The sequence below is a fragment of the Canis aureus genome, chromosome 19, assembly GCF_053574225.1.
Source record: "Canis aureus isolate CA01 chromosome 19, VMU_Caureus_v.1.0, whole genome shotgun sequence".
Taxonomy (NCBI): Eukaryota; Metazoa; Chordata; class Mammalia; order Carnivora; family Canidae; genus Canis; species Canis aureus.
The window spans coordinates 52,148,929-52,173,009 of NC_135629.1; the positions used below are offsets into that span (position 1 = coordinate 52,148,929).

Below are 24,081 nucleotides of genomic sequence, written 5' to 3' on the forward strand. Positions count from 1 at the left end.
GCGGGCAGCACTCCTTGGAGGAGTTGCTATGGAGACACCTGGTGCTTGTTTCTACGGCAACCGGGAGGGGCTGGGGTGTCAGGGGAGCAGCGCGGGCTTCTGAGAAAGGAACCGTGGGTTCGAATCCTGCCTCGACGCATGACTGCGGCTGGGCGAATATGAGAGCCGCTTGATCCGCGCCAGGGCCCCCGCAAGCATCCCAAAGCGAGGATGGTGATCGTTTCCCCTCTGACCCGCGAATTTAAAAAGATGATGTATGCACAACGCTTGGCGCACCAGCACCAGGCACTTGGGGGAGCACCCGAGAAAAGGGCAGAGCATGGCAGTTAGGCACGTGGGCCCCAGCTCCTGAGGGCCAGCTGTCTTCCCCGGAGGCCCTGCCTGCGGCTGAGAGATGGAAACTCCGCATCACCTTCTGGAAACTTAGGGCAAGGCGGGCGCTTTGTGAATAACTCACCCCCTCCCGGTTTCCGCTCGAAGCCCCAGTCTTGGCCTCAGGCCCCTGGCTTCTTCCCCAGAACCTTGGGGTGGGGGAAAGGGATGCCCCCAATGTGTCTCTCCCCCATCCGCTTCCCCTCCCCCGCTCGCTTCCCCCCTCCTGTCTCTCCCTCCAGTTCCTTCCCCTCTTCTCCCTCCGGCCTTCCCTCCCGTCCTCCCCGGTCTTCTTCCTTTCTCTCTCTCCCCCCTGCCCCAACTTTGTCTCTGCCATCAATGGCCTCTCATCGCTTTCAAGTTTCGCTCTCTCCTGTCTCTACCCCCATTTCTCTCTTCTCATCCGTCTTCCTGATTCGCCCTGTCTCTGTCCATCCCCCCAGGTCTCTCTCCCCTTCTCTGTCTCTTGGACTCTCTCCCTTCTGTCAGTCCCTCTCCATGACTTATGAGGTTTCTTCTTTGCTGCCAATGGAGGAGGCTGGAGGGGGCTGCGGGTGGGGGGCCGAGGGGCCCAGTGGGGGGGGGCCCAGCCCAGGCCTGGAGCCCAGCCTGGCAGCCTCTCTGAGATCTGGGACGACCATTTCCTCTTTCAGCCCGGGAGTCCACTCGGGTTACGAGTTCAGGACGCTAGGAACTGGGCGGAGGACACTGCTCCCTGAGAGTGAGTCTGCAGGTCGGTGAGGCTTTTGTGCAGGTGGGAGACCCTAGCCCGGGGGGGGGGGGCTCTCCGTGAGTCTCTTTGCACCCCTGAGAAATGACTGCATGGTTATTTGTGTCTTGTACCTGCATGATTTGGCCTGAGAATGTGACAGTGTGTGTGGGAGACAAATGGAAACATGTTCCTTGTGGTGGGCACGTGGGCGGGGGTGCCAAGGTTCACTGCATACTTGGTTAGCACCTCCATGCTTGCAAGCGTGAGACCTTGTGTGCCTGGGTGTGTACGTATCTGACACACGGAAAAGACGTTCTTCACCCACAGGATATTTTCCTGTAAGTTGTGGTGTGTATGTGTGTGTGGCCATATTTTGAACACACAGTTGCTGTCGGAATCTGTGCTGTGTTTCCAGTTGTGTCTTTATATGTGCTCTTGCCAGGCAAATCTGCAGACACACACACACACACACACACACACACACACCCCAGAGATTCCATCTGTCTATCTTCGCGGCTCTATGCAGTGGTTTGCATGTCTCATTGGATATCCATATGTGTCTTTGTGTCTACACGGTTTTGGGTGCATGCGTGTGTGTGAGGGTTGTGGTTATACATGTGTGGATGCTGGAAACCAGTTACCTGGGCTGAGTCCCATCGTTCTCCAGCTGCACGACTGTGGACACATCACTCACCCTCTCTCAGGCTCAGTTTTCCCGCCTGTAAAATGGCTCCATACTGAAGAAAGCAGCTCAGGGGTCAAAGATTAAATGAGATTGAAGGTGTAGAGTTGAGAGTCAGCTTGATGCAGCAGGTGCTGCTGAGGTTTGCCACCGTCTTTCTCAGCGGTGTGTGTCTGAGGCTGGAATTCCGCTAGCTTCCTGGGGCCTGCAGCCTCCCACGATCTGTGCTCTGTGGCGGGGGGAATGTCCGGAGCACTGACCTGTGTTATCAGGCTCTGGTGGCCTGGGCAGGGGGATCTGGCAATCCTGCCTCAGTTCTCATGCGGAAAATGCTAAATATTTACAGTTGGAGCTCCTGGACTCAGCACCACAACTCTAGTCCCAGGCTCTGGGGGCGTGGGGTGGGCAGGGGTGGTTGCCAAGCCTCTTCCCTCCCCTGATCTCCCACCGGCCTCTCCCCATCCTCACTTAGAGGCTCCTGCTGGACCCTCGGCTCCTCCTAGGATTTCTTGTGCCTGCTTCAAGCTTTGCCAGACTCAGGGTCTTGGTCCTGAGAGGTGAGAGGGCAGGAGGGTAGGAGGGCAGGAGGGCAGGTGGAGGCTGATTTTGTCTGTTTGGAGACCTGGGCTTCCTCACATCCCCCTTCTTACCCCAGGGAGTGCAAGGCGGTGGCTGTTACACACACACAATCTGGCTCCAAGGGGTGCGGTCCGTCCCTGTTGGGGGGGGGTGGCTGGTGTCTTCGAGGAGGGGGCAAGGAAAGCTCCTGCTTGGTGTGCAAGTATGATAGTGAAATGCCTTTCTTCGGCTCAGAACCCTCTGAGGTTCCCACCTTACTCAGAGTAAAAGGCCAAGTCCTCTTGAGGCCCATGAAGCCTTGCACATTTTGCTTCCCTTTCCTCCCTGACCTCACCTCCTCCCGCTCTCCCCCTTGCTCACTCTGTTCCAGTCCTACAGGCCTCCCTGTTATTCCACGGCACATCCAGCAAGGTCCTATCTCAGGGCCTTTGCACTTGCTGTTCCCTCTGCCTGGAACATTCTTACCCTTCTCTCTCTCTTCAGGTCTTTCTTTACTCAAGGGTCATCTTCTTAGGAGTCCTGACCCCTCTGTTTAAAATGGCCCCTTATCCTGGGACTCCCACCCCTTTCCTTACTTGCATGTTCTCCTAAACATTTATCACCCTCTGACCTACCCACCATCTGTTTTTCCATCCAGGATGTCAGCTCCGTGAAGGCAGGGATTTTTTTTTTTTTGTCTGTGTTGGTCATGGCAGTGTCCTCATTGCTTGAAATAGCTCTTGGCACACAGTAGACACCGGAGGAGGGTTTGCTGAATGTGTGAACCAAGGCAACGCGTGACAATGAAGACCTTGGGGCATGAGGCTGCGTGGCCACCAGGATGTCTGGGTTTGGACATAGTGGAACTTGGGACATATGGAGGTCTTGGTCCTGAGAGTGTGTGGACATGTGAGACATGTTCTGAGTACTGGCAAGTGCATGCAAGAGGGCATGTATGTCCTTGTCTGAGAGGCTGCAAGTGGGTGTACCCCAAGAATGAGGCCGTGGGGGCCAGGGGTAGGTGGCCTCAGTACATGCCCTCAAGTGAAGATACTTGTAGGAGCTCACCTACGTGAGCTGGGGAACACTTGGGAGGGTGCAGCCGACCTGGGGTGTGTGGGTGTGTGGAGGGGTGTGTGTATGTGGCACCAGGCACTGAACAAAACGCAGACTCAGTCTCTGAGAACTGATGTTCCAGTGGAGGAATTCAGATAATAAACAACGGCAAACAAACGAGGCAGTTTCAAAGAGTGACAAATGCTAAAATGAAAAAGTTGGACTGTGATAGGGAGTGCCCAGGAGGAGCAACGCTAGATGGTGTTGTTGGGGAGGGCTTCAGAGGAGGGGACATCCGAGCTAAGACCTGAATAAGCAGAGAGGGAGCCATGTTAAAATTATGGGAAGAAAAAAAAATTCTGGGAAGAATGGTCTAGAGTGAAGAAACAGCAAGTGCAAAGGCCCTGAGACAGGACTGTCCCTGGTGTGTCTGAGGAACAGCAAGGAGGTCAGTGTGCCTGGAACAGAGTGAGTGAGGGGTGAGTGGGAGGGAGAAGAGGGCAGGGAGGGGACAGGAAGAGGGTGCAGGGCCTTGTAGGACACAGGGAGATTTGGGTTTTTGCTCTGAGTGAGCTGGGGGCCTAGAAAAGGCAGAGATACGCCTGACTCTGGCAGCTGTGGGAGAAACAGATCAAAGATTGATGATGGACAACTGGAGGCCTGGGGTGGGGGTGGGGGGGCAGCTGCTGTAAAGAAATCCAGATGCTCTCTTGAGCTGAGATCATGTTGGGGGGTGGTGACTGGGGGCCGGGGTGTGTGGAGGAATTCAGGGTCTAAACAGAAAAACTGACAGGCCTGGCTGATAGGTTGGATCTGCTGTGAAAAATGGGAGACGAGTGATTTTGGGGTTGGTCAGAGGACGTGGGAGCTGGGGTACCGGCTACTAGACTGAGTCAGTGAGACTTACCTCTCACCCCACCTCACCTCCTCCTGCCCGTTCTCTGACTGCTTCCGCTTCAGCTTCCCAGACTTTTTTTTTTTTTTTTTAATAAATCAGGCACGGTTGTAGCCTCAGGGACTTTGCATTTGCCCGTGCCCCTGGCAAGGATGCTCTTCCTCCCGACATCATTACTTCCTCCCTCACCTCCTCCAGGAGCTCTTCCCTCCTTTCGCATTGCTGGGGGGCCCAGATCCCCACATCTCTTCGCTGTTCTACTTCTATCTTGGCAGCGTCTAATACACTCTGTTGATTCTCACAGTTTATTTACTTTGTTTCTTGCCCACTAGGCCGGGAATTTTTGTCTTTTGTTTCCTACTGTATTCCCTAGAACTGAGGCTGGCACACAGCAAGCACTCAGGTGAATGCTTGCTTTTTTTGTTTTGTTGTTGTTTAAGATTTTATTTATTTTTTATTCATGAGAGACACACACAGAGAGGCAGAGACACAGGCAGAGGGAGTAGCAGGCTCCGTGCAGGGAGCCCGAGGCGGGACTCGATCCCGGGCCTACACGATCACGCCCCGGGCCGAAGGCAGGCGCTCAAGCTCAACGGCTGAGCGGCCCAGGCGTCCCAAGTGAATGTTTGCTGAATGAATGCACGCCCAGCGGTCCCGCAGGGCTCCTGGAACTCAGTGGAGACGCCAGGGTGGGATCCCCTTGGGGCCTCTGCAGCCTGGGGAGCGGCGGGGCTCGGGGCCTGGCCCAGCCCGGGCTCCCCTCCTTCCCCGCGTCCTCCGCCTGCAGGTGGGCCATGTCGGCGCCTCCGCTGCGCACGCTGCAGCTGCTGCTCCTGCTGGGCGCGACGTGGGCGCGGGCGGGGGCCCCGCGCTGCACCTACACCTTCGTGCTGCCGCAGCAGAAGTTCACGGGCGCCGTGTGCTGGAGCGGGCCGTCCGCCGCGCGCCCCGCCGCCGAGGCCGTGAACGCCAGCGAGGTGGCAGCGCTGCGCATGCGCGTGGGCCGCCACGAGGAGCTGCTGCGCGAACTCCAGCGGCTGGCGGCGGCCGACGGCGCGGTGGCGGGAGAGGTGCGCGCGCTGCGCAAGGAGAGCCGCGGCCTGAGCGCGCGCCTGGGCCAGCTGCGCGCGCAGCTGCAGCACGAGGCGGGCCCGGGGGCGGGGCCGGGGGCGGGGCCGGGCCCGGGGGCGGAGCCCGCCGCGCTGCTGGCGCTGCTCGGGGAGCGCGTGCTCAACGTGTCCGCGGAGGCGCAGCGCGCCGCCGCCCGCTTCCACCAGCTGGATGTCAAGTTCCGGGAGCTGGCGCAGCTGGTCACCCGGCAGAGTGGCCTCATCGCCCGCCTGGAGCGCCTGTGCCCGGGGGGCACGGGCGGGCAGCAGCAGGTAACGTCTAAGCTCGGCAGAGTCGCTGTCACTTCCTGCGTGCGGCCTTAGTGAGAACGGGCTCCTGCACCCCCGCGCACGGTCTCTGATCCGCAGATCTGAAACCCGAAAGGGCCCCAAGCCTGATTCCTGCCGCTCCTCCCACAGCTCATTTGGGTCAGGACGAGACTGGTGGCTAAATCTTTACTTATACACTTAACATTTAATATAAATGTTATGTTATATTAAATATAATAAATATAACACAAACATTTAATATGAATGTTTGTAGAGCCTGTATTCAAGCATATTATTTTAGGTACAGAGCGGAGACCCATGGTACGGAGGTGCTATGTGATATACATATGGGCCGTGATACTGTTTCTAACTGCTGCCATATTATCCTTAATTCCGGGTCATGGCTGGCCCTGATTTTGAATAAGGTTGTTGCTTTGTGACAATCCACACCTTACGGGGCTGTTGGGAGGATTCTAAGTTAATACGCATTGTCGGAGGTACTCGCATCATCCCTACTTTGCAGAGAAAGGGCGTCAGAGCTACAAATCAGTGGCTGTGAACACCAGAGGGGGGATTTAGGCCCAGCTCTGCCCTTGACAGCTAGTTAGGCTTTGGGGAGTATCAGTTCTAGGGCTGGGACATGCCCCTGCCTCATCTCCCACCCATCTGGGTGTTGGTAGATTTAGGGGCCCAGTGTCTTTTCAACTGAAGGCTAGTGCAATCACATCTTAGTCTCTTGGTCACCTCAGGTGCTGCCACCACCTCTGGTCCCTGTGGTTCCAGTCAGTCTGGTGGGTGGCACTAATGACACCAGCAGGAGGCTAGACCCAGCTCCAGAGCCCCAGAGAGACCAGACCCTGAGACAGCAGGGGCCCTTGGCCTCTCCCATGCCTGCAGGGCACCCTGCTGTCCCCACCAAGCCAACAGGTAAGATGAGGGCAGGGCTGTTGGGGTGAGGAGCGAGGGGACCCCCAGTGCAGTGGGAGTAGAGGGAAATAGGAGCCAGCATTTTAATGGCAGATTTTTCTCATGGTAAGGGGACCGGAGGAAATGCTTCTATTCCGGTGTTGGAACAAGGAGCTATGGCTCTCATTCTGATAAAGACCCAAATTCTTACTGTTATATGAAAATGGGAAAGGAGGTACTTTTCTTTTGATGAGGGGACAGGGAATTTCGGATTGCTTATTGGTAAGCATTTAAGCTCGATCAGAGTGTCATGTTCAGAATTCCTATTCTGGTGAGATTGTAGAACCAAGATTTAAGTACCCCAGGCTCCACATTTACTGTAGTGAGAAAAGAATGAACTAGTCTTAACTCAGGTACTGGAGACTGGATATTGGCACTCTTATTTTGGTCAGGGAATGGGAGAGGCAGGACTGCTATTTTGGTAAGGGGATGATATGAGAATCAGGACTCTTATCCCAGTAAGGGATTGGTAGGTCCAGGCTATGTGGTCCCCATGTCTGCACCCACAGGGCCATGGCAGGATTGTGCAGAGGCCCACCAGGCAGGCCACAGGCAGAGCGGCGTCTATGAGCTGCAGCTGGGCCGGCATGTAGTGTCAGTGTGGTGTGAGCAACAGCTGGAGGGGGGAGGCTGGACTGTGATCCAAAGGCGACAAGATGGGTCCGTCAACTTCTTCACCACCTGGCAGCACTACAAGGTAGGCGCGTGTGAGCAGGGGCAAGGCTGGGCCGGGGAGGGGAGGCGACCTGCTTCTGACCTGACCTCCCTATCCTGCCAGGTGGGCTTCGGGCAGCCTGATGGGGAATACTGGCTGGGCCTGGAACCTGTGCATCAACTGACCAGCCGTGGAGACCATGAGTTACTGGTGCTCCTCGAGGACTGGGGAGGGCGTGGGGCGCGTGCCCATTATGATGGTTTCTCCTTGGAGCCTGAGAGCGACTACTATCGCCTACGGCTTGGCCAATACCATGGAGATGCTGGAGACTCTCTTTCCTGGCACAATGACAAGCCTTTCAGCACCGTGGATAGGGACCGAGACTCCTATTCTGGTAAGGATAGCTCTTATTTTGGTGGGGGGTGGGGATAGGGGAGTTGGGACTCCTTAGGAGTGAAAAGAATGAAAGTGAGTGTGGTGAGACTTTCCTGGTAAGAATCAGGGTAAGCAAGAGAACAGAGGAGAGGACTTTTATTCTGGTGAGGGGATAGAGAGCCTAGATTCCTTCTTTAATGAGGCAATTCCTTCCTAATAGAGTCAAGATTCCTGTTCTGGTGAAAGGCAGGGAGTGAGAGCTTGGAGTCTTATTCTAGAAAGGAAGTGGAGAAGATTTCTTTCCCCAATAAAAGTAGAGCTCCTGGTTTTCAGAAAGGGTGGAAAAGGTGTCCTTGTCCTTTGACAGGGGTATAGGAAGGAATTAAAGCTACTAGTCCAAAAACGAAAGTGGGGGTCAGGACTCTCAATCTGGCGAGGAGAAAGAAAATCAAGGTTGTATTCAGTAAGAGTGAGAAGGGCCAAGAGGATGCCTGACAAAAGCCTTGCACTAGTGAGGTACTGGTAGAGGCTTTTATTTTGGTGACAGGATATGGGTTTTTCTCTCTCTTCAGGTAACTGTGCCCTGTACCAGCGGGGAGGCTGGTGGTACCACGCCTGTGCCCACTCCAACCTCAACGGCGTGTGGCATCGTGGTGGCCATTACCGCAGCCGCTATCAGGACGGCGTCTACTGGGCCGAGTTTCGTGGTGGGGCTTACTCTCTCAAGAAGGTTGCCATGCTGATCCGGCCCCTGAGGCTGTGACATCTGTCCATCTGTCCCCCAGGCCCAGGGGATGTTTGTCAGCAGGAGCCCAAGTTATCCTGGCCACACTTGCTTTGTGACTTAGTGTGGGCCATGGCCCACAGACCTTCTTCTTGTATCTGCTCCCCAGGGCCCTGGAATGCCCCTGCCAGTATCTCAGACCCCAATGGCTCCCCGAGAGCATTTAGATCTCAGTTTGAGCTCATATTTTATAACAACACAGAATCTCCACAGAGTGTGTCTAGTTTGCATGTCAGGGGTCACTCCCCGTGCCCGCCCTCTTCCTCCTCTTCCTCCTCCTCCTTTAGGTCCTCCAGGATGAGGTTGTCCAGGTCTTCCAGGAGGCTCCCCTGGCTCAGGCAGGTGGCCACAGTGGAGCCACTGCTGATGTGGGGGTTGCTGGGGTGCAGGACCGTAGGCAGGTGGTTCTGCTTCCGGCTCTTGGGGTGTGCGCAGGACGTCCCAGGCACATGGGGCTCTGAGGAGGAAGAGGCTCTGAGGTCATGGAGCTTGAGGCCATGTAAGACTCTGGGGGCGAAGGGGCTGCAGCCATGGGGTGCCCTGGAGAGGGAAGGGGCTGAGGCTACAGGCTATGGGGCCGGAACTACAGGAAACTCAGAGATGAAAGTCACAGGTGTTGAAGCCACAAGAGACCCGGGGCCATGGGCATCACCTGACACTACAGGAGACAAAACGGGAACCAAGAACACAGAGGCCACAGGGGCAGAGGTTTCACACTGGAGTGGAACCACGGAGCCTTTAGGGGCAAGGCCACGACCTGTGGCTGATGCCACAGGAGGTGGATATTAAGGAGGAGCAAGGTCTTGGGTGGCCTGGTGTTGGAGGCCACAGAAGATGTGAAAGGAGGGGATGAGCCAAGTGGCTCTGGGGACCACGTGGAAGAAGCAGGCAGAGACCTCAGTACATAAGGCCCCAGAGGTGGATGTCCCAGGAGTCAAGGCCAAGTAGACTGCCCAGAGTGGGGGGGAGGTCACGGGGAACATGTCAGGCCCTCACCTCGCCGGTTGTAGCAATCGGCAGCCGAGCAGGAGTGGGTGTGGGTGCTGCGGCGGTCGGTGTCTCGGTCCCAGCGCGGAGGGAGGATCCGTGTTGGATACACAGGGAAGCCGCACCCATAGCAGGGGGATGAGGATCCCATCTGTGCCCAGCCCCTGGGGGCGGGCAGGGCGGCAAGGGTCCAAAGGTAAGGCCTGGGCCAGGGTGAGGGCAGGGCAGGGGGTGGGGAAGCAGGGTGGAGGGTGGGGCGGGGGGGCAGGGCGGAGGGTGGGGTGGGGGTCAGCACCCTCACCGGAAGTTGTGCCGACACTTTGGGCAGTGGAATTCAGCCACACCCCACATCTTGTCGCATGGCACCGGCTCATAGCGCTTTCGGCATTTCCTGCACCGGGACACCTGGGTGTGTAGAGTGGGAGCAGGCTCCCCATTAGCAGTGAGCCCCAGTAGCTCGATAGTGGCCGCAGTGGGGATGCTTACACCATGGAAACTGGCAAACACTACAGAGCTGGGGCGCTCCCCCCACCTCCCCGCGCTAGCTGGGTGGTAAGCCTTTACCAGAAGCACACCACTACTTGGGGGGGGGGTCAGAATCCAGACTTGGGATTGGGATTTCCATGGCAGCGTGGAGTCAGAGGTCGGGCTCTGGGCGCGACCAGGGTCGGAGGGCTGGGGCCTGAGGTGGAGGCTGAACGCTCTGAGACTGTAGGTCAGGGGTTGGGCTCTCAGGGGTTGACATTCTTAGGTCAGCGGTTCAGATACTGAGGATTGGGATCGGGTGATCACCTCCTTGCGCTGGGGCACGCGCCGCCACCAGACGTGGTCACAGGAGGAGCAGGCAAACTGCCGATCGACGGCGGGAATGAGGTCTTCTTGCGCACGTTGGAACATGCGGAGGTTGGCTTCTGTCAGTGGCAGGAGGGACGTCGCCACGGCCTTCGGGATAGGGACAAGAGGGTGGTCACGCCTCCTCCGCTAATATGAACACGCGTAAGTCTCCTCTCCTGCTGCTATAATGTCTCTCCTTGTCCATGGACACCATCCACTCTCCCCAAGGATGTCCTCCTCACTCCACCTCCCCCCATCCCATACCCTGGACTCACCTGGATGTCCTGGTCCTGCTTCATGTCCTCCGGTGGGTCCTGGGTGGAAACATCAGGGGCAGGAACTGCGGGTGCAGCTCAGACCTCTTTTTACCATTATTTGTTGGGGGTGAGGCTCTTGGACGAGGAGGGAGGCAGGGTCCTGGCCCCATATGAGTAGGGAGTCCCTAACTCAGGAAGGGCTGTCTGAGCAGGGCCTGCCTGTAGATGGCCAGGTACACGACCTCAGTTGTCCTCACAGTGGAGGGCACACCTATTATCCCCACCGCTCAGACAAAGAAACTGAGGCAGAGCTGGGAGAGGGGTGGCCGGAGATCACCCTGAATGAGAATGGCAGAAGAGGCCTGGATCCCCGCGCTCCCTCCCTGCTGGTAAATGCCACACACTTGGTGGCACTGTGAGGGGTCACCTCTTTGAGTCCATGCCGCTTTAGGCTAAGGGCTTGGGCTCTGGATTCAGACAGACACAGGTTCCCATCCGACTCCAGCACTTCCCGCTGCGAGGGCGGAGCCAAATCACTCCCCCTGCATCCCTAATGAGGGGCATCTCAGAGCGCAGCTGTGGTTCTAGGTGGAAACGGCTTAAATGCCACCTGCTTGGCCTGCTTGGCGAGTGCCTTCAGGTTGGAATTGGAGGCAACACGCAGAAAGCCTGCTGCTGGGGAGTGCTCACTTTCCTATAATTTTTTACTTTTATTTTTAATTTGTTTATTATTATTTTTTAAAGGATTTTATTTATTTATTCATGAAAGACACAGAGAGAGAAAGGCAGAGACGTAGGCAGAGGGAGAAGCAGGCTCCAGGCAGGGAGCCCGATGTAGGATTCGATCCTGAGACCAAGGATCACGCCCTGAGCCAGGGGCAGGTGCTCAACCGCTGAGCCACCCAGGCGTCCCTCCTATAATTTTTTAAAGAATTATTTTCAGTAGGCTCCACACCCGATGTGGGGCTTGAACTCACGACCCTGAGATCAAGAGTAGCATGCTCCCCAGACTGAGCCAGCTAGGCGCCCCTCCTATTACCTTTATCATACCCTTTACACATGTAAATATAAATAACTCAATATGTACCTTATTATACTCTTCAGCAACTATGGGGGGGGCCTTATAGGAAGATGAAATGCACAGTGCACTGGCCACCAAAGTCATTTAAGGTGTAAAGTAGCCATGTTGCATTTGTGCCTCAAAGCCATTCATTCATTCATTCATCATATGGGCTCCCCTGCCCTCTCTCCTCCCCCATCTCATGTTTATCTTAGCCTGTCTTGCGTGTTCTTTTGCTCACTCTGTTCCCTCTTCCAGGAAGACTGTTTCCAACTCCCCCACCACCCAGGATCCCTTCTCCCCAGCATCAAAGCTGGCACCACCTCTTCCAGGAAGCCTTTCTCGACTGACCTCCAGGGGTCCTCTGTAATGACATCAGTCCTGATTCATTTCACCGCCCAATTTCACGATTCTCTCCCCCACTTAATACCACCAACATGTAATGAGTGCCGACAGTTTGCAGGCTCCCGGGTCAGACGCATGACTAAAAGGTGACTAAGTCAATGTGGATCATGAACTAGGAACTGGTGGTGCACAGATGGGGCTCATCATGGATACACCAGGTTCCTTCCGTTCCCGGTCCCCAGCTACCCCATCCTTGGAGGGCAAGAGGGGCAGTTTACCTGGGCATCCAGGTCATTACTCAGTTCCTGTCCATCTTTCTGCTTTACCCCTGGTGGCAAGAGTTAAGTGTAAGTAAAAGGTCCTTGAAGGATCTTCTGGGAGTTTCAGGGTCCCCAGAACCCCAATATAGACCCTCCCCAGAAGATGAGCGCGGCGCTTCTTCACACAGACCACACCTCCCTCGCGCTCTCCCCCCTCCTCTCCCCTACCAGGGCCGGGACCCCAGCCGGCTCACCGTACACGATGGAGCGCCCCACTCCGGTGTGGTCGCTGCCAAATTTCCTCATCAGAGTCCCCGCCTTCTTGGAGGATACCTTCCCATGAAACTTCTCCCGGAGGCGCCGGACGCTTTTCTCCAGCTGGGGTGGGCACAGGGGGGTTCCGATCGGGGAAGGAGAGGGGCGACTTGCCCTCCTCCATCTCTAGGCATCCTTCTCCCCGCCCGAACTTGACCCTTGCTTTTGGCCTCCCCCACCATCCCTCTACGGCATTTCCTGGGAGAAGCCAAAGTCCCCACCGGGCATTGGGGGAGGGAGCGGAGTGGGGCGAGCGCCCCCGGCTAAGGGAGGAGGCCGGCCAGGTAACCTGGCCTCTGACCCTTGACCCTGCAGCCCCCCTTTTCCTCGAGGAGGCCACATCTCACTCTGGGGGGCCGGGGCGGTCATTATCCTTTCCGAGGGGGGGCGAGTGCCCGCCAGGGGTAAGGTCTGGGCTTCGGATGGAGTCCCCAGAACTGCGAAGCCCCCTCGGCGCCCCCGGCGCCTCTCGGGGGCCCCCGGCCCAGGCGCAGGCATCTCCTACCTCCACACCTTCTTGAGACATGGTGGCGGCGGCGGCGGCGCGGGTTCCGCGAGGGGCCGCACTGCGCGCTCGGAGCCCCCCTACCTGGGCGCGCCCGGGTCCAGCAGCCGCGCAGGGCAGGGGGCGGGGCCTCCGGGCGGCTCCGCCCTTCCTTCTCGGCCCCCTCTTTCGCTTTCGATTGCTGGGGGTGACGGCGTGGACGGGGCGCTCTGGCTCCGCCCCGGCTCCGCCTCTGCCCTCGCGCCCCAGGCCCCGCGGGCGCCGGGGGTCTGCACCCTGCGGCGGAGCGCGCGGGCCTCGGGCGGTGGAGGCGGCGCGGCCTCTGCAGTCGGTCACATGTCCCCACGCTGCGCGGGGTCCGCGTCTTCACGTCCCTCGTGGGGGCGGGGCCGCATCGCAAGGCCGCCGCGAATCTCCGGGCCCCCCCCAGCTCGCGCTCCCCCACTTCTTCGCTCTCGCAGCTCCCCTCCCTCGGGACCTGGGGCCCCTCCTCGCTCTGAGGCTCTTCCGCGGCTACGTCCGGACCTGTCTGCACCTCAGTTTACTCCTCTGTAAAATGGGGATGATAACAGCGGCTACATCGTGGCTGGGTGTGATTGCCAGGATTCGAGACCCGGGGTGGAGCGCTTAGTAGCACCTGGCATGGGGTAGCCTAACGAGTCACTAAGCCGCCTACTGTGTGCCACAGCTGGAGGTAGTTGGGCGAAGGAGGAGATGCTTGTTGGATAAATAGAGGTCACTGGTGCCTAGCAGTCCAGCAACAGCCTGTAGTCCAGGGGTGCCTGGGAATCTGCACTGTAAATCGGAAGGTTGAGAATCCTCTGGGCCAGCACAATTTTTTTTTTCCCCTGAAATAGGCTCCACACCCAAGGTGGGGCTTGAACTGGTGACCCTGAGATCAAGAGTCACATGCTCCACCCACTGAACCAGCCAGAGGCCCCTATTACATAAAGCTATTCTTTAACACACACGCACACACACACACCAAAAGAAACGGAGATGAAAAAGTATAGAAGTTCTAATGTTTTCTACTTGACCTCCTAAGCTTTGTTTGTGGGTCTGTGTGCCCCGTCTGGAGCCTATTAATGAGTGTAAACAGTTCATGGTTCTTTGTGACTGAATGTGGAATTTCAGGCTGAGAGCCAGGCCTGTAGCTGCATAGAGGACCTGGGATTTTATACTGAGGGAGGTGAGGAGGTGTGGAGGGGCTCTCTTGTTATACACGTATCTGTGATATATAGTACATAATCTCCACTTACCAGTGAGGAGAAGGAGGTCGCAGCCAGGGTGGGTGACAAGCAGGGAGGAAACAGGTGGGAAACTGATCCAGCTCCGACATGAACCAGATCTGCTAGATTCTTTCTTTCTTTCTTTCTTTCTTTCTTTCTTTCTTTCTTTTTTCTTTTTTTTCTTTTTTAGAGAGAGACAGTGAGCCTTTGAACAGGGGGAGAGGGGAAAGGGTGAGGGAGAGAGAGAATCTTAAGCAGGTTCCACACCCAGTGTGAGCCCGAAGTGGGCTAGATCTCACAACCTGGAGATCACATCCTAAGATGCAACCAAGAGTTGGGATGTTTAACTGACAGAGCCACCCAGGCATCCCCAGATCTGCTAGATGCTCACGATGATGGCCATCATATCGAGCTCTGACTCTGCGCCAGGCACCATTCCAGGCACTGAGCATCGAACTGTCTCATATAGTTTTTTGTGGATTAGGAATTTAGGGATGCTTTTGCTGGGCTTTCTGGCCCAGGGTCTCTCATAAATATTGTGGTCAAGATGTTGGCCAGGGCTGCAGTCACCTGAATGTTTGAGGCTGGAGGGTCTGCTTCCAAGATGGCTCATTCAACCTGGCTGGCTGGTGGGTGCTGGTTGTTGGGTGCTGGTTGTTGGTGGGAATGCCTCAGTTCCTCCCTACTCGGGCTGCTCGGCTGCTCGCATGTACTCCCTACTTGGCAGCTGGCCTCCCTAGGGCGGGCCATCCAACCAGAGAAGAAAAGCCAGGTGGGACTTGGAGTTGCATCTTTTATGACCTAGTGTCGGAAGTCACACAGCATCACTTCCACTGCCACCTTTTTTTTTTTTTTAAATTTTTTTTCACTGCCACCTTTTGGATGTTAAAATCCAGTCACCGGATCTGGCTTCCGTTCAGGGAGAGGGAGATCAAGACCTCACCTGCCGCTCCCATACCCCCATCTCCTGCTGGAGCCTCTCGTTGGCTGCACCACAAGGCAAGGGGAGCAAGGGAGCCAGCCTTGCTATCAGCCCCTGAGGGCAGTTGATTAGGAAGGACAAACAGAAGATACAACCGGAGTATATAGAATGTTGGCCCAATTGTAGATGGAGAGAGAAACCAACGTTTCCAGCGGTCACATGGGGGCGCTGCTTACCCACCAACAGTTCTCTGAGCTTTGTGGGGTTCTCTGAGCTTTGTGGCCATCTTGGCCTGGCCAAGGGCAGCCTGTTTGTGCAACGGTCTGAGCATTACTGCATTTTATCTTTTGTCTTTATAGAAAGGTGTGGATGGGGAGAAAATAGATGTGCTGATGACAGTGATAAGAAGTAGCCTCGGGGGGGTACCCCGATGTGGGGGCTCAGTTGGTTAAGTGTCCCACTCTTTTTTTTTTTTTTTTTTTTAAGATTTTATTCCTTTATTCATGAGAGACACACACAGAGAGAGAGAGGCAGAGACACAGGCAGAGGGAGAAGCAGGCTCCATGCAGGGAGCCTGATGCGGGACTCCATCCCGGGACTCCAGGATCACACCTCAGGCTGCAGGCATCACTAAACCACTGAGCCACCAGGGCTGCCCTAAGTGTCCCACTCTTGATTTCAACTCACATCCTGATCCCCAAGGCGGGCTCTGGGGCTTGCTCAAGCCGCAAGTTGACTTGAGATTGTCTCCCTTCTTCTCCTTCTGCCCCGTCCCCCCAACTCACTCTCTCTAAAACATAAATTAAAAAAAAAAAAAAAAGTAGTCTTTAATATGTTGGTATAATTGAGTCAAAGACCGAGCCATTACTGACCTAACCATTTGATGTAGTTTTTGAATGTAAGGTGAGATTTGGTGGAGTGAGGTCCAGAGCCATCGGCCAAGAACAAATTCTTGAGACTTCTTTGGTGTAAAATGGTCGTTTTAGTAAAGCACCAGGACAGGACCTATGGGCAGCAAGAGCCGGCCTGAGGCTGTGAGGAGCAATTAATTATATACTCTGGGGTTGGGAAAAAGAGAGGTGTCCAAAAGGACTTTCATATGCTAAAGAGGACCCTCAGGATACCAGAGGCCTTGCTATTATCAAGCTAAGTATGCTAGCAAAGCATTAACATTAGGATAGTTGGAAGTTTTCCGGAGGAATGTCACAGGTACTCTCCCCAGGAGGGGGAGGCGGGAAGGTTGTGGGGTGTCAGCTTCCGCTTGGTCCTCAGCTAGCCTTCTGCTCCCTCATCACTTTTGTTAATTTGATAGAGCTGCATCAAGTGCCTCCCGTGTTGGCAGGCATGGTGCTGGGCACCATTTCTGCCCTCCCAGAGCTTAATGGTCTTAATGGTCAAAAGAAACACGAAGCAGATGATATCACAAGTAATTATTCTATTTATGATATATGCTAAAAAAGAGTCACGGAGGGGTCCATGAGATAGAATAACGGGGAATCTGATCTGGGCAGTGCGGTTAGGGAGGGCTTCCTGGAGGAGATACCCCTTGAGCTGAAATCCTAATGCTGTGAAACACTGTGTCAAGTGTTTGAAACTAGGTATATCATGTGATCCTCTCAGCAACCCCATCAAGAGGGTGATATTATTACAAATGGGAAAACAGGTTCGGGAACTTACTCTAGGTCTCTCTGAAGGGTGAATAAGAGTTTCCTAGTTGAAGAGGTGCAGCCTGGGTGCACAAAGATGGGTAGGGGTTTGGTCCATTACGTTGCGCCAGTAGAGGGAAGGGAAGCTCATGCCAAAAGAAACAGATCTTTCATCCGGATCCTTTGAGGGTTAAGCTGAGTGACCAGTTTAATTGTGGAGGAAATGAATGCAAATGGAGCACGTGTGTGCTTTTCATAATCTAGCCCATTTCCCCTCAGTTTAGCCAAATGAAGAAATTTGGGGATGCCCAGAGTTGGAGGTGTGCGGACACAGGAAATCTCTATTTTTTAAATTTTTTATTTCTTTTTTAAGATTTTATTTATTTATTTATTTATTTATTTATTTATTTATTCATGAGAGACAGAGAGAGAGAGAGAGAGGCAGAGACACAGGCAGAGGAAGAAGCAGGCTCCATGCAGGGAGCCTGATGTGGGACTTGATGTGGGACTCGATGTGGGACTCAATGTGGGACTCGATGTGGGACTCGATCCTGGGTGTCCAGGATCAGGCCCTGGTCTGAAGGCAGTGGTAAACCGCTGAGCCACCCGGGCTGCCCAACAGGAAATCTCTAAACTGTACGTGAGGGCATCCCTTGTTTGTGAGGGATGCCTGGGTGGCTCAGCGGTTGAGCATCTGCCTTTCTCTCAGGGCGTGATCCTGGATCGAGTCCCACATCGGGCTCCCGGGATGGAGCCTGCTTCTCCCTCTGCCTGTGTCTCTCTGTGTCTCTCATGTATAAATAAATAAAATCTTTAGAGAGAGAAAGAGAGAGAGAGAGAGAGAGAAATGATAAGTAGTTTGGAATTTCATACTTTGCCTAGTCCTTAGTAAATGGGATGTTCTTTACAGCACAGAAATCTATTGTTTGAGTTTTGCGAAATCAGCTTCAAACACATTTCCAGGAATGCATTATGTACAAAGGTTGGGTAACATGTTTGGGTCTCTGCTTGGATGAATTCAGTAAGTGGAAAAATTGCAATGGCTAAAATACCCGGAATGTATCCAGGGCTCACCAGGTGCCTGGCTCTCTGTGGGGTGTCCTCAGGGCTTTGGGCCATCCATTCATTTCTCTGCCTTGTGACTTCAGTGTCACTGTCCCTTTTTCAGATGACAAATCTGAGTTTCAGAATGATTAAGCAAAGTATGCAAGGCATCCAGCTTATAGGCGACATAGCCAGGGCGTGAATGCAGGCCCGCTGAGCACGACACACCTTCAAGCTAGAATTGAGAACGGGAAGTATACAGGTCAAGGGGTACACTTTGGAACCAGTAAGGGTTTGAGTCAATTGTTAACTCTTGCTTAACCTTTCTGGGGCTCAGTTTCCCCTTCTCTGAAATGGGAATAGAGTTGTGAAGTTTCCATGAGTGCATATGGATAAGCCACGTTAACCTACGCTGTCTGACGGGGTAGCCAGCCATCGGCCACATGTGGCATTAGCGCTCTTGAAATGTGGCAGATCCTAATCCAGATGTGCTGTCAGTGTCAAATGCACACCGATTTCGAAGATTTAGGTAAGATAACCCATCATTGGCTTTTTAATATTTTTACATGTTGAAGTGATAATATTTTGGATATGGTGGGCTAAATAAAATCATAATTTTGCTGGTTTCTTTCTTATTCTTTTTTCTTTTTTTTTTTTTTTTTAAGACAGAGAGAGAGAGCTTTCACATGCATGGGAGGGGAGGCAGAGGGAGAAGGACAAGCAGACTTCCTGCTGAGTGCAGAGCCGATGCTGGGCTGCATCCCAGGATCCTGAGATCCCAACCTGAATGGAAATGAGACACTTAACCCACTGAGCCACCCAGGTGCCCCTCAGTGGTTTCTTTTTACCTTATGACCAGAAAATGTAAAATTTCATATGCAGTTTGTTTTATGATTTTATGGGATTGTGCTGATTTAGAGGATTCAAAGCAAATAGTAACCTTCCAAGGAGCATGTAGCTATTTTTATTACCATACCACCTTGGTTTATGTTGCTTTTCCTAACGTGTGGCCTGTGGGAAGACAGTCCCCTGCTCCAGTCCTGGGCGGGTGGCCCCTGTGTGTGTTGCTGGCAGCAGAACCATGCAGTTAATCATTGACTCTATGTTCCAGAAAGCTCACAGGGAAAATATTGGGAAAGTGCATGAGGTGCCTGCACCAGATCCTGAGCTCTGGGCCATCCCAGACGACTTCATCTCTTTGTATTTTACATTTTGAAATTTCAAAAATTGTGGAGAGCTCTCCACACCAAAATAGGACACTCTGCCCTTTCTTTCTCTGATTACAAAAGTATAGTGTGCTTGTACTAAAAGAAAAAAAAAATTCTTCCTCTGCCTATGTCTCTGCCTTTCTCTCTGTATCTCTCATGATAAATAGATAAAATCTAAAAAAAGAAGAAAAAGTAAAGAAGTTAAGCATTAAGAAATGTTTGATTTGGAAAGAGGAAGTCTATGTACACAGGAAAACAAAACCTTAAGTTATGGTTTTGTCTGTGACCATTGGTGTGGAGGAAAGGGGACGGGGACATGCAAAGTGTGGTTAGTTCTGGTTCCTGGGGAGGGGAATCCGGTGGGGGCTTGAGCTGGGGGGCATCACGTTTTCCTTTCTATATATCTGTTTTCTTGGGAATCCTTTTGCTAGAGTGTCTTCATGTATCATTCAAAAAAATAGTACATGAAGAGATGATAACTTTTCATTGTCCTTGTGCCTGGGATAACTCTCATTAAATCTGATGGCTATTTTTTCCAGATCGTTGTCCTTTGTTTAATTAATCAATTAATCAATTAATTAATTAATTTTTAAGTGGGCTCCGAGCCCAGCATGGAGCCCAAGGCAAAGCTTCTGGCTCACACAACCCAGAGATCAAGAGTAAGATGTTTTTTTTTTTAATTTTTTTACTGGAGTTCAACTTGCCAACATATAGCATAACACCCAGTGCTCATCCCGCCAAGTGCCCCCCTCAGTGCCCATCACCCAGTCCCCCCCCCCGCCCACTTCCCCTTGTTCATTTCCCAGAGTTAGGTGTCTCTCATGTTTTGTCACCCTCACTGATATTTTCAAGAGTAAGATGCTTTTTTTTTTTTAATTTTTATTTATTTATGATAGTCACACACACACAGAGAGAGAGAGAGAGAGAGAGAGGCAGAGACATAGGTAGAGGGAGAAGCAGGCTCCATGCACTGGGAGCCTGACGTGGGATTCGATCCCGGATCTCCAGGATCATGCCCTGGGCCAAAGGCAGGCGCTAAACCGCTGCGCCACCCAGGGATCCCTCAAGAGTAAGATGCTTAACTGGCTGGGCCACCCAGGTGCCCCTTGAGATCTTTGTCCTTTGAACTTCTTTTTTTTTTTTTTTAAGTTTTTATTTAGACTCCAGTTAATTAACATACAGGGTCATATCAGTGTCAGGTGTATAATATAGGGATCCAACACGTCTATACAATATCCGGTGCTCGTTATGACAAAGAACTACTTATTTTCCTATCTGACTTCATGATAATGACATTCAGAAAAAAACAGGAGCTTAAAACACACTTTAGGATTTCTGAACAAACAGGGATTGGGATCAAAAGAGGAACATGGTTACGAGGGACTCCAGGAAGATATGCACACTTTCATGCCTCCGTCTTCTCACTTACAACATTGGAAGAAAACAGTCCCTGTCTCAAAGAGTTGCCTGGAGAGGGAAAGGCGTTAATGGGCGTGCAATGCTTAGACCAGAGTCTGCCTGTAACAGGTGTTCAATCAGTATTTGTTTTGACTCTTGTTACATGACACAGTATCAGACCAGAGTCCAAGGCCTCTCTCTGCCACTTACGCATGGAGTGTAATCCTGAATCCATGGCTGAACCTATTGAAGCCCTTTGTTTGCTCATCCATGAAATGGGAACATAGCACTTGTGCCTATTGTGGGGTTAAATGGGAGAATGAGACACACTGGAGACACTCATTCTGTCTTCAAAGGATCCCTAGGGGCCTCAAGAAACAACCATCATGTTCCATATGTACGTCCAGGCTGGCGGGGGAGGGAGCGTCTGGCTGGTATTCCAGAAGGAGATGGTATGTGGGATGCAAGAAGCTACAGGCATGGAATTGGGTGGGAGAGGAGGAAGAGCTGAATTAGGAGTTCTCAAACTTCCTGAGCAGCAGAACCTCACTGGAGGCTTGTTAAAAGGCAGCTTTCCAGGGGCGCCTGGATGGCTCAGTGGGTTAAGCGCCTGCCTTCAGCTCAGGTCATGATCTCAGGGTTCTGGGATCCAGCCCAGCTGGGGGCTGGGACTCTTTGCTTGGTGGGGAATCTGCTCTCCCTCTGCCCCCCACCCAGCTTGTACTGTCTATTTCTCTCAAATGAAAAAATTTAAAAAAATCTTAAGGAAAAAAAAGGCAACTTTCCAGTGCCCACTCCGGATCTATTGGAGATGCTCCCACAAGTCCCGGGGTCTTATCTATCCAACAGATGCTCAGTGCCAGGCGTTGCACTGGGAGTGAGGAAAACAGACAAAAATCTCTGCCTTCAAGAAGCTGTAGGCTTGCATCGTTTGCCACTTGAGGGGAGTTTTTAGCCATTCTTTCCTCAAACATTTTTTTTTCTGAGAGTGCCTGGGTGGCTCAGACAGTTAAGTGGCTCAAGTCATGATCCGGGGTTGGAGATTGAGCCTCACGTCCAGTTCCCTGCTCAGTGCAGAGTCTGCTTCTCCCCCTGTTTGTGCTCTCTCTGTCTCTTTCTCTCCCTCAAATGAATAAATAAAATCTTAAAAACTTTTTCTGTACTACAGTTCTTTTCCTCCTTTTTTTTTTAATAAAAAGATTTTATTTATTTATTCATGAGAGACACAGAGAGAAAGGTAGAAACATAGGCAGAGGGAGAAGCAGCATCCCGGTGGGGAGCCCGATGTGGGACTCGATCCCAGGACCCCAGGGTCACAACCTGAGCCAAAGGCAGACATTTAACCACTGAGCCACCCAAGTACGAGGTACTCCTTTTTCTCCTCTTTTCCTGTGACTCTGATGACAGGAGTATCATATCCTTTTCATATCCCACAGCTGCGTTGTTGAGATTGGATATTTTCTCTTTCTCTATCCTCAAGTTCATTACCTGTTTGCCTTTTGATCTCCATTCTGCAACTTAGCCCATCCAGTGAATTATTAATGTTGGTCATTGTATTTTTCAGTTCTGAAATTTCCATGTGGTTCTTTTTTTTTTTTTTTTAGATTTGATTTATTTATTTGAGAGAGAGAGTGTGTATGAGAATGAGCATGAGCCGGGGCAAGAGGCAGAGGGAGAGGGAGAAGTTGACTCCCCTCTGAGGAGGGAGCCAGATGTGGGGGCTTGATCCCAGGACCCTGGAATCCTGTCCTGAGCCAAGGCAGATGCTTAACCAACTGGATCAACCCAGGTGTCCCATGTATGGTTCTTTTTTCTAAACAGCTCTATTTCTCTATTGAGGTTTTCTCTGTTTCCATTACTTCAAGAGTGTTTGCTCTTACTTCTTGGGCATAGTTATAAGATCTGCTTTAAAGTATTTGAAAATCCTAAGGCCCACATTATGTTAGGGTTGGCATATGATGATTTTCTTTTCCTTTATGAATATTTGGGAATGTCCTACTTCTTCATACATTGAGTAGTCTTGGATTGTAGTATCGAGAATTTGAATATTCTATATAACATAATGTTAAATTATGACATGCTGGGTCTTATTTAAATCCTATGGAGAATGTTGATTTTTTTGCCTTGGCAGGAAGGCAGGCAGGCAGTCAACTCAGGTCCAGGTTTCAAGTTGCAACCCACTTTCTCCAGGATGTGGATCCAATATCAGTTCAGTTTTCCAAGATGTTGCAGGCCTGTTTGATTTTGATCTATCCTGTGTATGTGCCACCCACTCTCTCTGACCCATAGATCCTCCCTTCCTGCTCTTCAGACCAGTTTTTTGTTTTTGTTTTTAAAAGTTATTTTTGTCTTCACCTAGTGAGTAGCTCTGAGTTCTGGGCTGCTTTTAAGTGGGAAATACCAGAGGAAAAGCAATGACAAAGTCACTGCTGTTTTGGTGACAATTTGAGTTATGATTTCCTTACTCAACCAGACTGCTTGACTACTTAAAAAAAATTGGGGTGCCTGGGTGGCTCAGTTGGTTAAGCATCAGACTCTTGATTTTGGCTCAGGTCATGATCTCAGGGTTACAAGATTGAACCCTGTGTTGGGCTCCATGCTAAGTGGAAGTTGGCTTGAGATGCCCTCTCTTCCTTGCCGTCTGCCCCTTACCACCCCCTCAAATAAATAAATCTGAATTTAAAATTTTTTAAAAAGATTTTATTTATTTATTCATGAAAGACACAGAGAGAGAGAGAGAGACAGAGACAGAGACAGAGACATAGGCAGAGAGAGAAGCAGGCTTCATGCAGGGAACCTGGTGTGGGACTTGATCCAGGGACTCCAGGATCATGCCCTGGGCCGCCAAAGGCAGGTGCTCAACCACTGAGCCACCCAGGTGTCCCTGAATTTAAAAATATTAATTTAGGGGCACCTGGGTGGCTCAGTGGTTAAGCATCTGCCTTCAGCTCAGGTCATGATCTCGGGGTCCTGGGATTGAGTCCCACACTGCGCTCCCTGTGGGGAGGCTGTGTCTCCCTCTGCCTGCCTCTGCCTCTCTCTGTGTCTCTCATGAATTAATAAATAAAATCTTTTTTTTAAACTTAATTTAAAAAATTAATTTTTTTAGAGCATGTATAGGTTTACAGAAAAATTGGAAAACTCTGTAGAAACTTCCCATATACCCTGCCCCTACTCTATTTTCTCTTATTATCAACATCTTGCATTTTTATGGTACGTTGGTTATAATGGATGAACCAATATAGATGCATTATTATTATTATTATTATTATTATTATTATTAAAGATTTCCTTTATTTTTGACAGAGAGAGCACAAGCAGGGAATCAGCAGGGAGGGGAGAGGGAAGCAGACTCCCCGCTGAGCAGGGAGCTTGCTGTGGGGCTTGATCCCAAGACCCCAGGTTCATGACATGAGCCCAAGGCAGACACTTAACTGACTGAGGCACCCAGGTGCCCCATGGATACATTATTATTAAGTAAAGTCTATAGTTAACATTAGAGTTCATTATTTGTGTTGTACAGTTCTGTGGGTTTTGCCAAATGCATAATGTCATGTATCAACCCCTATAGAGTCTTGCAGAATATTTTCACTATCCTAAAAATCCTCTGTGCCCCATATAGGCATTCCTCTTCCTC

At 52.2% G+C, this 24,081-nt stretch overlaps 2 protein-coding genes across 3 annotated transcripts; one reads left to right on the forward strand and one right to left on the reverse strand.

Moving 5' to 3' along the window:
* Positions 1-62: 62 nt before the first annotated feature.
* Positions 63-8,646, forward strand: ANGPTL6 (angiopoietin like 6). Of its 2 annotated transcripts, none has more exons than XM_077860010.1 (8): positions 63-254; positions 1,026-1,105; positions 2,239-2,323; positions 5,063-5,657; positions 6,404-6,581; positions 7,130-7,317; positions 7,399-7,669; positions 8,223-8,646. In XM_077860010.1, the coding sequence occupies exons 1-8, from the start codon at positions 211-213 to the stop codon at positions 8,411-8,413; spliced, it is 1,632 nt and encodes a 543-aa protein (XP_077716136.1). In that variant the 5' UTR covers positions 63-210; the 3' UTR covers positions 8,414-8,646. The 2 variants fall into 2 exon arrangements, with proteins under 2 accessions (XP_077716136.1, XP_077716137.1); XM_077860011.1 differs by having other exon boundaries at positions 1,026-1,093.
* On the reverse strand, positions 8,168-13,258 carry SHFL (shiftless antiviral inhibitor of ribosomal frameshifting). Its single transcript, XM_077860016.1, has 8 exons — positions 12,998-13,258; positions 12,432-12,555; positions 12,196-12,245; positions 10,531-10,569; positions 10,214-10,363; positions 9,723-9,826; positions 9,431-9,585; positions 8,168-8,891 (listed from the first exon to the last, which is right to left on the reverse strand). The coding sequence occupies exons 1-8, from the start codon at positions 13,016-13,018 to the stop codon at positions 8,674-8,676; spliced, it is 861 nt and encodes a 286-aa protein (XP_077716142.1). The 5' UTR covers positions 13,019-13,258; the 3' UTR covers positions 8,168-8,673.
* Positions 13,259-24,081: the final 10,823 nt, after the last annotated feature.

Coding starts and splice junctions, on each gene's coding strand:
- ANGPTL6 (XM_077860010.1), top strand. CDS start 211: ATGGTGATCGTTTCCCCTCTGACCCGCGAATTTAAAAAGATGAT. Junction 2,324..5,062: donor CAGGGTCTTGGTCCTGAGAG/GTGAGAGGGCAG, acceptor CTCCGCCTGCAG/GTGGGCCATGTCGGCGCCTC. Junction 7,670..8,222: donor GGACCGAGACTCCTATTCTG/GTAAGGATAGCT, acceptor CTCTCTCTTCAG/GTAACTGTGCCCTGTACCAG.
- SHFL (XM_077860016.1), bottom strand. CDS start 13,018: ATGTCTCAAGAAGGTGTGGAG. Junction 10,570..12,195: donor GTAATGACCTGGATGCCCAG/GTAAACTGCCCC, acceptor GTTTCCACCCAG/GACCCACCGGAGGACATGAA. Junction 8,892..9,430: donor CGATTGCTACAACCGGCGAG/GTGAGGGCCTGA, acceptor CTTCCTCCTCAG/AGCCCCATGTGCCTGGGACG.